Consider the following 11,778-nt stretch of genomic DNA (forward strand, 5'->3'; position numbering starts at 1 on the left):
GTTCATTCACTCGTTCCTTAAACAATTATTAAACCAGTCATTAGCCAACTAGAAGACTTAAGGAGCATGCTGAAGACACCCCCGTACCCACTAAAACTTCATTTTAATGATTTCCACCTTGGGCGAACCGTCACCACATCCCTGACCTTTCTGGCTTCTCATAGACCCTTCTGACCCAATCCTGCTCACACCTGAAGTTCGCTGGTTTCCCCCGACAAAGAAGCACCAGTCATGGACCAGCGTCAATACTGCGCTAAGCACAAGGGACGTAACGTTGATGAGCCGGGCTTTCGTGCTCAGGGTGCTCATAGGCCGGTGGGGGCAAAACTCAGAGGCACCTGTCTCGTTAGTTTCCAGGGCGCTGTGTATCCTTTCGGTTTGCCCCCACCAGCCCTGTGAACACCGGGTATGGGGGGGGGTGAGCCCTGGGGAGGGCTTTCATAAGAGGCCTCCTTTGAGCCCAGTCTTGGGGAGAGACCAGATGTGGAAAGGAATTGCGTGAGTCCTCTGCTTAACTCCATAAAAGTGGAGGCTCCCACCCCGCGCCCCGGGACGCGCCACTGGCAGACGTTAAGATGCCAACGATTTCCTCCAATTCTGGGTTACTTGCAGTACCTCCCGCGGTCTCCTAGCTGACAGCTACTCGTCAGAAAAGTCACTGTGTCTGTTACAGACTAGAAGCTTCCAGAGGGCAGGAACTAGGGAAATCTAGGTAATTATTTCCCGCGCATACCAAACCAAGACCCACTGTGAGGATAAGATCCCTTGAAGATGATGACAATGGTAGGAGGGAGAGACTCCTCCAGTGATTTTTTATGACTGTCTTTACCTCAGTGTCCCTTACTCCTCTCTCCGTCCTTTGTCAGTTTCTGCTCCTATTTCCCCATTCCCCTCCCCACTTCTGGGTGTGTATTTCTAGAAAAAAAATTGTGGTGTTGTCTTCCTTGATGCTTCTTGTATAAACTGCTTCTCATTTTCCTAGGGTCTTTCTTCCATTCACCCTGCCTGTTTCTTTGTCATATCCCGTCTTTCGGTCTCTCTCTGTGTATCTTAGCTATGTTCTCTCCTCACCTTTCTCTTCATCCTTTAGTATGTCCCTGCCTTTGTCCATCGCGCTACTTTCTCATGCAATATTCCGAGGTTGTAATATGGATTGAGGCAGACAATGGAAAACTGTCCAACCTCCAATGCAAATTCATTCTTAATTCTACGGAAAATGCAACCTGAAACGTATTGCACAGTGAGACAAAAACCTGTCTGCCTTTCCAGCAATCCAGCTTGGGGGCGGGGTGGGAGGTAGGCGGTGGAAGAAAGTGGTGGAGAAATTATCCCATGATTAACTGAACAACGAATTCTTAATCCCAGTGACCCTCCGATTTGCTATAGAAAAAGTATTGTTTCTGCCATTTCAGTACGAAATTTGTTTTTTTCCGCAGTCGGGAGAGTAACGTTTAGATCTCCCTTTTTTCTACCAGGAGTGAGAAAACTACGTCCCTGGGTGGGCTCGAACCACCAACCTTTCGGTTAACAGCCGAACGCGCTAACCGATTGCGCCACAGAGACGGCGACGATTATGAGGGTGGCAGTGAGCCGAGTCAATAGGAGTGAGCCGGCGACGGCGTAGGATTCAGGATAGAAATTCAGCAAAGGTGAAGAAATCAGACCCAGAAGGAAAAAGGAAGGGTCCCGATCCGGGAAGGGGAAGAGGCCAGACGTGCGCGCCTCTTTTTCATTGGTTCTGGGAGGGCCGCTGTCGACTTCCTCTGGATCTATCTTATATACGGGGAATTCCGCTGGTAAGGTCCCTTCTGGGTGACCTGAGAATAGGGATACGTGAAGTTGACCTGTTGAGAGTCCCAAAAAGCAGAACCACCTTCTGCCTCTAAACAGCCCCTTCGCAGCTGAACCCCTGAAGCCGCAAAACAGGATAGGATTTCAAGAGGGAAGATGTGGTCACACCTGGCAGATGCTGCAGGAAGCTGGTGGTCTAAGGAGCACCAGTTCCTGGACTTATTTCTTAGCAGATTGAGAGACTAGTTCACTAATGTGGGTGGAAGCTTATCAGAACATGTTCTCTTTTCCCTTCAAGCTCCCTAAGTCTCAAGGACCTATAACTTGGAAATTTTTCCTGACGTCTATCCCAACCAGCCCTGTCTCGGGTCCTGGTGGAATCAGAGTGATAGCTTAGCCTTCCTCCCACTTGCAACATTAAATATGCACTTAATGGGTGCCTCCTAAATATCAGGCACCGTTTTAGGCCAGTGAATGTCTAGACCTTAGCATAGTTCTGGGCACACAACAGATGTGAAGATTCTTGGAATGAATAAATGAAATAAGCTAGCATGAGTAATACACTCGACCCACACAACGTTGTTTATAGGTAACACGCTGCCGGGTCTCCCCGGTTTCACCAGCCCACGTGCGCCCAGGTCCCGGGGATGGTCTCCGGTGTTCTGAGTCCGGGTCCGCCGAGATCCCAGCTTGCACCGCGAAGCCAGGCTCTTCCCCACTCGCAGTGACTTTTCACTTTCCGCTTTCCGCTCCTCCGTTTTGGCTTCTCAACCAAACTCTGTACTGATGACTGACAAAGAGGTATAGCCAATAGGAAGCCAAAGTGTCCCGGAAGGGTCGGCCTCTCAGCTAATAGAAAGCGGCGAGAGTGGTTGCGCAGTGAGGTTCATAGCGGGTTGCCTGGAATTGTGGAGGGAGAAGGTCCTAGTACGCCGCAATCATGGTGAGCTGGGGAGCGAGGAGAGGGCAGCCCGGGTAGGGGCTGAGGAACGAAGAGGGGGGTTATGAGAGGTTTGGAGGGCCTGGTGGTCGGTTGAAGGGAGCGGCCGCAGTTTGAGGTGAGGTGAGGTAAGGACCGAGGGGGTGAATGCGACTCCTCGCAGCTGCACAATGCAGAAGTCAGAGTTGGAGTCGGGGCATTCGGGCGCCCCCAGAGTGGAGGGCCATGTGTACAGGAGCCTCCGGATCGAGTGCTGTGACTGTATTTGGCCCCTCTTGCTGAGCCCCTTCGCTCTGTCTGCCCCAGTCTATTATGTCCTATAACGGAGGGGCCGTCATGGCCATGAAGGGGAAGGATTGTGTGGCCATCGCCGCCGACAGGCGCTTCGGGATCCAGGCCCAGATGGTGACCACGGATTTCCAGAAGATCTTTCCTATGGGCGATCGGCTGTACATCGGCCTGGCCGGGCTAGCCACCGACGTCCAGACCGTGTAAGTGTCGAGGGTCCTCGCCCACACTCAGGCCTCTTGGATCTGGGCGTCTTGAGCTGCCTGTGTGTCATCTACCAAACAGCACCAGTGAATCTGAGACGTTGCCAGACACCATCAGGAGCACGGAGTTCTGTCCAAACGAGCTTTCACCAGTATCTATTCAGTGCCAGACTGTGTAAAGCACTTTTCCTGCATGGACTTACTTAGTCCTCTTAATGACGTTACCATGTTGCTGTCCCATTTTGCAGATAAGAAAACTGAGGGTCTCAGTGTCTTGCCCAAGATACAAGCTACTGAATGGCACTCAATCTCAGTGCCAAAGCCTGTGTCAGTTCCTTAAGAACTTCAGGTCTAGTTGGGAGAGAAGGCAGGCATACAAAACGGTAACTGACCTGTGATGAGCTGGTGCCTATTAACTGCCAGATTAGTTATCTAATTGAAAGTGGTTCTGAAATTTGAGAGAAGGGAGAGTCGGGGGGATAAAATAGTTACCTGTTGTGATGGTCAAGGTGTGAGGGTTATGGTCCCAATGGGGCAGTAGTAGTGGGAAAGCAAAGAAAGGTGTTTCTGAGAGTTGTTGCTAACCAGCCTTAGTGGCTACTTGGGTATTGTGAAGCCCAAGAGTCATTCATTGAGGTTGGGTCCATGTCTTTTTTACATGTTACTAGTATTGAGACAAATATGTAGCACGTAGTCAATCCAGATTTTTTTTTTAGGTGAAAGGTATCTTAGAGATAACTTTTTTTTAAATTAAGGTATCATTGATATACAATCTTATGAAGGTTTCACATGAGCAACATTGTGGTTTCAACATGCACCCAAATTATCAAGTCCCCCCCACCCCATTGCAATCACTGCCCATCCCGTGTAGTAAGATGCTACAGTCATTACTTGTCTTCTCTGTGCTGTACTGCCTTCTCTGTGACACCCCTACATTGTGAGTGCTAATCATAACACCTCTTAATCCCCTTCTCCCTCTCTCCCCACCTACCCTCGTCAACCCCTCTCCCTTTGGTAACCGCTAGTTCCTTCTTGAAGTCTGTGAGTCTGCTACTGTTTTGTTCCTTCAGTTTTGCTTTGTCATACTCCACAAATGAGTGAAATTATTTGGTACTTGTTTTTCTCCACTTGGCAATCCAGAAGTGTTTTAAAGGTGATTTCTGTTCTTAGCATGTTGACTGAAATGTAGGAATTGGAAGGACTAGTTTTAGGAGTGAAGCAATGACGTCGATTTTTGACAACAATTTTGAAGGGACAAGGCAAGCCAAGTAAAAACATCTTGTGAGCACTTGGGGTCTTAAAACTATATCCCAGAGCTAGAGAGGCACTGGTGATCTGTTAAATCGATTGGAACAGATTCTGGAGAGACACAATATATAGTGGGAAAAAATCAGCTGCAGTTCCAGAGTTGAACTGTGTATTTAGCAGTGGGGAAGAAGAGAGGCCATAGGAAAAGAATCAGGATAGGATTTCAAGAGGGAAGATGTGGTCACACCTGGCAGATGCTGCAGGAAGCTGGTGGTCTAAGGAGCACCAGTTCCTGGACTTATTTCTTAGCAGATTGAGAGACTAGTTCACTAATGTGGGTGGAAGCTTATCAGAACATGTTCTCTTTTCCCTTCAAGCTCCCTAAGTCTCAAGGACCTATAACTTGGAAATTTTTCCTGACGTCTATCCCAACCAGCCCTTTCTCGGGTCCTGGTGGAATCAAAGAGTGATAGCTTAGCCTTCCTGTCAGTGTGAAGGCTCCCTTCAGCCTTCTCTCCAGCCGCTGCCATTCTCCTCACACCATTTCTTTTTCTTCAGGAGGCTATTCCCACCAAGTTTGCTTGTTTGTGGGCAGTAATTACTAACTTTGCTAGGTCTCAGTTTCCTTACCTGAAAGATGAAGCTCAGGTCCTGTGGAAGGTTCTTTGTTCTGGTGTCCTGTGACTGCTTTGCTTCTGGCAGGTAACGGCATTGGCCCTCTCCCTGCAGTGGCCTATCCCTGGGCTCTGAGAAGGCAGCAAAAGAGGTGTGGCCTTTTTTTCTTAGGCACCTTCCAGTCCATTAATGCAGCAGCTGCTGCTTATTAACACACATAAGACTGCAGTTTTCCGAGCACCTTGTCGTACACTCATACATTATCTCACTGCCAGGTAGTTTATTTTGTTCCCAACTTATGGATGGAAGAAGTGGGATAATGAAGGCTTAGACCAGGTCAACTCTCTCAGTCCACTGCTGTTTCTACTATAAGCTGCCATCACTATGTCTGCAGGCAGACTCCTCAAGAGTGTGGAAAGAGCTGTGCATTTTATTATATATAAATTGTTCCTTCCAAAAAGAGGGGGAATCCACTTGATTACTCCCCTTTTCTCACCTTAAAAAAAGTTTGGGGTAAAGGTTAGCAGAGTGGTGTATTTACAGGTGATGAGTGTATTGGGCAAGCCCTCAAACATGGACGTAAGGGTAGGCTGCTGGTGAGAACATCGCATGAAAGAGGGAAAAAGGGAGTCTGGTCAGAGAGTGAGTTTGTATGTCTCCCTATGTTCCTCCTGACTGCCACAGGGTGGACGCTAGTAGACATTCAGCAGCAACTTAGTAGCTTACTTTTCTCCTCCTACCACAGTGCCCAGCGCCTCAAGTTCCGGCTGAATCTGTATGAGCTGAAGGAGGGCCGGCAGATCAAGCCTTACACCCTCATGAGCATGGTGGCCAACCTCTTATATGAGAAGCGGTGAGTGAATGTAGTCTGGGACGCAGGGAGTGCGGAAACTGTTGATTGGCCAAGTAGGCATGCAGTGTGGAGGGATGCCCAGGAGGGAGATTCCTCCTCATTCTACCATGTCTCATTTGCAGATGATAGCCTTAGTTTATAGGTCTGTTTTCTGTGGGCCTCTCTGACAACCAAATAGGAAAGAAAAAGCAACTTCAGAAGAAGGCAGGGAATGCAAATAGATGAGCTGGTTCCTAGGCAACAGAATTAACCCCACCACGAGTGCCGTGGAGTCCCCCACCAGAAGCCACCCTTACTCCAGAGCTACTTTTGTTGGCACTAGATTCTCTGGAACATATGAAACCAAAGAATTAGGTGTCTTAATTTCTGTCAGTTCTCTTTGAGGACTTTATATTGAGGATAAGAAGGGGCTTAACTGTAGAATTCAGTGCAGAAACTGGGACAGAATTGAAGGGAGAACACCGCACTCACCAGAGCACAGAACTTTGCCACTCACCTCTGGTCAAAATTGGGTTACAGGACAAGTTGAACTCTTTTTTTTTTTTAACTTTTTATATTGAAATAAGTTTAGACTTTACAGAAAAGTTGCAGAAGTACTCTTTAGCTTTTGAAAGTTAAGGCTTTGTCATTTCTATACCTGGATCAATACTACCTTTTTAGTATTAAAAAGTAAAAACAGAGAAAGGGTTACTTTTTTCTTAGGTGTACGTTAATGTCCTCAGCTGTAAACTGCCGTATCTGGTAACCATTATCAAATCCCAAATTGAGAAAGGCTTAACAAAAGATGTTTAAAACTGATTTATATGGAAGAAAAAAAGTCTTACAAAGTTGTAAAAATTAACTCATATATGTATTTAATGGCTCATGTTTATTGAAAATAATGAAAATATAGGACATTGAGGCTGACCTAGAAAAGTCTAGATTCTCAGGTCCTGTAGCCAGAAGCATTCTCTGCAAGCCCAACTAAAATCAGTGATTTGCCGGCAGGACAGGCTAGTGCAGTGATATGCCAGCTCAGGCAGTGTACAGACCCTTTGTAAAGGTGAGAACTTCTTGAACTCCAGAGAATCCATCCAGGCACTTCTCTTTGTGAAACACTGCCAGTGAAAGTTAAATATCACCTTTGGGTGATACCTCTGTATCAACAAAACTGGAAGTACAAACATAGACCCCGAACTGCACTGTATTTAGTTTTAAGGTTGTTTCCCAGATAATCTGGGATATTCTTATATTAACTTGACTTTCAGTTTATTGAGAGGAAAATACACATTTTTAATTTCTTATAAAAGTTGATACTCAGGAATCTGAGAAATACTGGATCAAAGCATGCTGTTCTAACCACTTTCTCTACCTTAGAACTATTTAAAAAAAATTTTTTTAAATTATTTTTACAGAACTATAACTTAAGGCCATGCTCTTAGAAATTGCTGAGAGTTGATATAAGACATATGGATAATGCCTCAACTGTTCTGTTGAGGATAGTGGCCATTAGTTTTTGAGTATTTTATATATAAAGATCCCTAAGATTGTTATTCACAAAGCTCAGGGTCTAGAACAAGTTTCTGGTATGCTTTTTCCTTTTGGCAGACAATGAAGTTAGCCCACTGGTATCCTTTTTTGCCTTGTCTGCTAGGAGATTCAGAACAAAACATTGTGTTCAGTCTAAAAGTCTTGTATTCTTTTTTAGTAATTTAGTTTTATTTTTCAGTGTTTTTTCTGTAAACTGCCTCAAATCCTTTTTGAAGGGAGTTAGAGGTATAGAATAAAGAAAGCAGAATTCCCAAAGAAACGAAGAGGAGGAAAGGATCAGGGGTTAGGAAGACATGAGGGTAAGTGTCAGAGAAAAGAAGAAAAAGTTTAAAGAGCACTGCCAGATGCCTGGGGGTGGCCACAGTGAAAAGGGACCTTCCCAAACAGGCCTTCCATTCTCCTCCCTGCACCTGGGCCAGGGCCTTATCTGAATAGGCTAGACCAAGAAAGTGGACGTTCTTGAGTCTGGGTTTCTCTCTCTGCCCCCATAGGTTTGGCCCCTACTACACTGAGCCAGTCATTGCTGGGTTGGACCCGAAGACCTTTAAGCCCTTCATTTGCTCTCTAGACCTCATCGGCTGCCCCATGGTGACTGATGACTTTGTGGTCAGTGGCACCTGTACTGAACAAATGTATGGGATGTGTGAGTCGCTCTGGGAGCCCAACATGGTGAGTTGGTAGCATGGAGTGGGGCTGGGCTCTGAGGTACTCACCCCTTGGCCCTCAGGGAAAATGTTTTCATGTGGGACATAATGGGGCAGTAGTTCAGGTAGGACAGAAAGCCACAGCTGCTGGGTCTGGGAGGTTGCCCAGGAAACTGTCTGCCAGGCCTTGGTGCAGCCTGGCTGGCTTCAGAGAGCATCCTGAGTTAGGAAGCCTCCCTCGGATATTTGCTCCAAAAGCAAAATGTTTCTCACATTGGGTTTACAGGGTTCTCTTATCCATTTGTAGAACAAACATTTAACAAGGTGTAGAGTTAGAGGCAGTGCCACAGAATGGGCTCTGGGGATGGGTTGTCTGGATTGGAAACCCAATCCACCTGCCCCTTAGTTATGTTCTTGGGTAAGTCACTGCACCTCTTTATGTCTGCATCACATCTGTTGTACAGTGGGGATGATACTTGAACCTACCTTATGCGTGGTAGTGTGAGGAAAACACGCAAGAGAGACTGGAACAGTGCCTGACAGGCAGGTTCATTGTTGGGCCAGCTCTGCCAGGCTCTGTGGACACCAGATAGTCTGTTCTTCAATCTAATGAAGCAAGACAGATGACAAATACCTGTTAAAATGCAGTTTGGAAAGAAGGGGCCTGGTTGGCAGAAGGAACGGCCTGTGCACATGTACAAGAGGGTCCCAGTGTATTCCGTGATGCAAGAGAGCTCGCTGTGGCTGCTGGAGTGTGGGCAGAATGTATGGGGAAGTGACTGGAGAGTGAGATGGGGGTGAGACTGAAAGGCCTTGAGTGCTATGCCCAGGAGTTTGAATTTTTCCTTCTACATGGTGTCAGAGGCAGTAAGGAGCCGAGGAACCAGAGCCTGCAGGTGGATGCCACAGGCTATGTTGTTGCCTTCAGGAGGCTTTGAAATCCTGAGCAAAGATACTGGCAGTGAAGGGGATGTGGCCAGAGTCTAGAGTACTTGGTCACCCAAGAGTGAAGTAAGGGAGGTGGAGATAGTAAGGATGCCTGAGTGTTCTAGCTACGCCATTTAAGATAGAGGAGGTAGAAGTAACAGGTTGGAGGGAAATGGGTTCATGGTTGGACAGGTTGCATTTTGAGGTACCTGTGTGACATTCAGGAGGAGAGTCCATCAGACAGCTGGTAAAGCACACAGAAACTAAATAGATTCTGCTCTCCATTTTACAGAAGAGGAATTGAGGCTTAGTGAAGGGACATGGGACTTGCCCAAGGTTACACTGCTGGTTAGTGGAGGAAGTCAGGGCTTGTAGTCTCTCTCTTTCCCTGCTTCCTTCAGAGAGGAGCTGAAGGACCTTCCCACATCCAGAGAACCATCCCTCCCTTCAGTCATGGGAGAAGCCAGAGTTGGGGATCTTGACCCTAGAAAAAAGGGAGTTAAGGAGCCAGATCAAGTTAGGGTCCAAGGCTCTGAGGATTGAAAGGCTTTTGTTCTGTTGACAGGATCCAGAACACCTGTTTGAAACCATCTCTCAAGCCATGCTGAATGCCGTGGACCGGGATGCAGTGTCAGGCATGGGAGTCATTGTCCACATCATGTGAGTGTGAGTTGGGAGGAGTCTACATGTGCAGACACCTGCCTCTTCCTCCCCCAACACACCCCATCCCCCAGGACAGTGTGAGATAAGTAAGAAAGGCTGTCAGGCTTGGGGGTAGCAGAAATCCATGCTTCCCTAAGGTGGCCGTAGGGAGTCTACCCTGATTGCCCCGGCCTCTGTCAGGCAAGGCTCCACGACCCTGAGTTTCCTGCTCCCTTGCTCACAGACATTACTTTCCTTCCTTATGTGTCCTCAAAGGCTCAGGGGGCCTGTTTGGGAATAGCCACAGCAGAGATACTACAGATTGAGCAAAATCCTGGGCAGCTCCCTTCTGCTCTCCCAACTCCCACCAGTGTGGAACCCACGGCTGTGTGATGTCCTGAGCTCTGGGAACTATTTTACAACCCCCAGCCAGTTCCCTGACTGCCACCCCTTTTCTTGTTTGGGGCTGTCACCAGGAACATAATTGGGTGAAGTAAAAGGTGTCCTCCCACCTGCTTTTCTTGGGTGCATCCCAGAATAAGCATTTAGATCCTTCTGTTATGGAATAACCTGCCTACTTGCCATGAAAACCAGACTGCCGCAGATGCAGAGAAGTTACCACCCCAAGGTTCTTTTATGTTCTTTAGGGTGAAACATATCACACCTCCTTCCTGAATGACTTGGGGGCCCTTTTCCTTTTTTGGAGGGCTTCACAGTCAAGCCCTGAAGCGTCTCGTCTCTTGATGGTTCCACCTGTGGGAAGTCTTCATTAGTGGAGTCCCTACTTCTCCATTCTTCCCTTCCTCACCACAGGCAGAGGAAACCAGCTAATGTTAATGTAACATGAGCACAGCAGTTAGACCTAGAGTTGGCGGGATGGGTGTAGATGTTTTGTTACTTTCTCCCTCTGCAGTGAGAAGGACAAAATCACCACCAGGACACTGAAGGCCCGAATGGACTAACCCTGTTACTGGAGCCCTTTTTTTTTTTTTTTTTTTAAATAAAATAGTTTTTCTTTCACTCCTGCTTCCTTGAGTGTTTTACCACAGATCTCTCCCCAGCTGAGCCGTTCCAGATAGCTACTCAGGGTGTGTCTCAGCCCTCAGGCTTTCCTGACTTGCAGCGTGCTCCACTGTGACACTAGTGGGTAATCGCTACAAGTCACCTGAGTGCTTGCTGTGTGCTAGGCTCTGCACGCAGTGCTTTTTACACATTCTAGAATTTTATCATCATGGTGTCTTTAGGTGACAGTATCCTTGTTTATGGACAATTAAGTAACTTCTTAGGGCCACTTTAGTAAGTGCTAGAGCAAAGATGTAAACCTGTTTAATTTGACTCCAAGGCCTCAAATCCTTTTCACTCAACTCTACTGGAAAACCCTTAAAATCTTTCATTGTTTTAGGTAGAAATCTGGCCAGGCACCCACAAGTAGTATCCTTGTAGGTCAGGGTTTCTTAACCTTGGCTGCACATTAAGGGGAGCTTCTAAAACACAGATACTTTGATCCCATCCCTCAAAATTCTGATTTAATTGGCCTTTTAAAAGGACTTGGGTAGCTGACTTTTCTAGAAGTTCCCCCAAATTATTCCAGCTTGCAACCTGTGGTAGATGCCCTAATAAGCAAGTGGGAGGTTTGTAAGCGTAGTGGTTCCCAAACCTTAGCTTCCTTTACAATCACTTGGAGGGCTTGTTAAAACTGATTCAGATCTGCAGAGGGACCTGAGAATTTGTTTCTGGTTCCCAGGTGTCACTGATAACTGCTGGTCCAGCGCCACACTTTGAAAACCACTAGATTTTAACTTAAAAGTCTAGATGGAGAACCTGAGGTACACAGAGGTGACTCTGTCAGTCAGCCACACAGTCAGGGAAGAGCTGGGACAGGTGTGTCAGGCATGTGGCTCGTAGCCAGGGCTGGCTCTCCACAGCTGGCGAAGTAAGAGGTGGGTGGTCTGTCCAGGCTCAATATGTGCTGTCAGGACAGCTGAGCTCCTGTCTGCCTGTGCTCTTAACCATTGCTTATTAACCACATCTCAAAGTGCATGGCCAAGAGTCACTGACTATATACTTTCTCCAAACTCAAGCAGCCTCTGAAACTGG

At 47.1% G+C, this 11,778-nt stretch overlaps 1 protein-coding gene and 1 non-coding gene across 3 annotated transcripts; one reads left to right on the forward strand and one right to left on the reverse strand.

Moving 5' to 3' along the window:
• Window positions 1–1,489: 1,489 nt before the first annotated feature.
• On the reverse strand, window positions 1,490–1,563 carry TRNAN-GUU (transfer RNA asparagine (anticodon GUU)). Its single transcript has one exon. It is a non-coding gene; the product is annotated as a tRNA-Asn (tRNA).
• A 1,038-nt stretch (window positions 1,564–2,601) lies between these two features.
• PSMB3 (proteasome 20S subunit beta 3) lies at window positions 2,602–10,701 on the forward strand. Of its 2 annotated transcripts, none has more exons than XM_036990905.2 (6): window positions 2,602–2,734; window positions 3,038–3,222; window positions 5,831–5,938; window positions 7,960–8,137; window positions 9,605–9,705; window positions 10,595–10,701. In XM_036990905.2, the coding sequence occupies exons 1-5, from the start codon at window positions 2,732–2,734 to the stop codon at window positions 9,701–9,703; spliced, it is 573 nt and encodes a 190-aa protein (XP_036846800.1). In that variant the 5' UTR covers window positions 2,602–2,731; the 3' UTR covers window positions 9,704–9,705; window positions 10,595–10,701. The 2 variants fall into 2 exon arrangements, with proteins under 2 accessions (XP_036846800.1, XP_036846799.1); XM_036990904.2 differs by having other exon boundaries at window positions 9,605–9,699.
• Window positions 10,702–11,778: the final 1,077 nt, after the last annotated feature.

The sequence above is a fragment of the Manis javanica genome, chromosome 4 (assembly GCF_040802235.1).
Source record: "Manis javanica isolate MJ-LG chromosome 4, MJ_LKY, whole genome shotgun sequence".
Lineage (NCBI taxonomy): Eukaryota > Metazoa > Chordata > Mammalia > Pholidota > Manidae > Manis > Manis javanica.

Excerpts from the sequence above, each read along its gene's own strand:
- PSMB3 (XM_036990904.2), top strand. Across the intron at positions 3,223-5,830 it reads GCCACCGACGTCCAGACCGT|TGCCCAGCGCCTCAAGTTCC; the intron begins GTAAGTGTCGAG and ends CTCCTACCACAG. Across the intron at positions 8,138-9,604 it reads CGCTCTGGGAGCCCAACATG|GATCCAGAACACCTGTTTGA; the intron begins GTGAGTTGGTAG and ends TTCTGTTGACAG.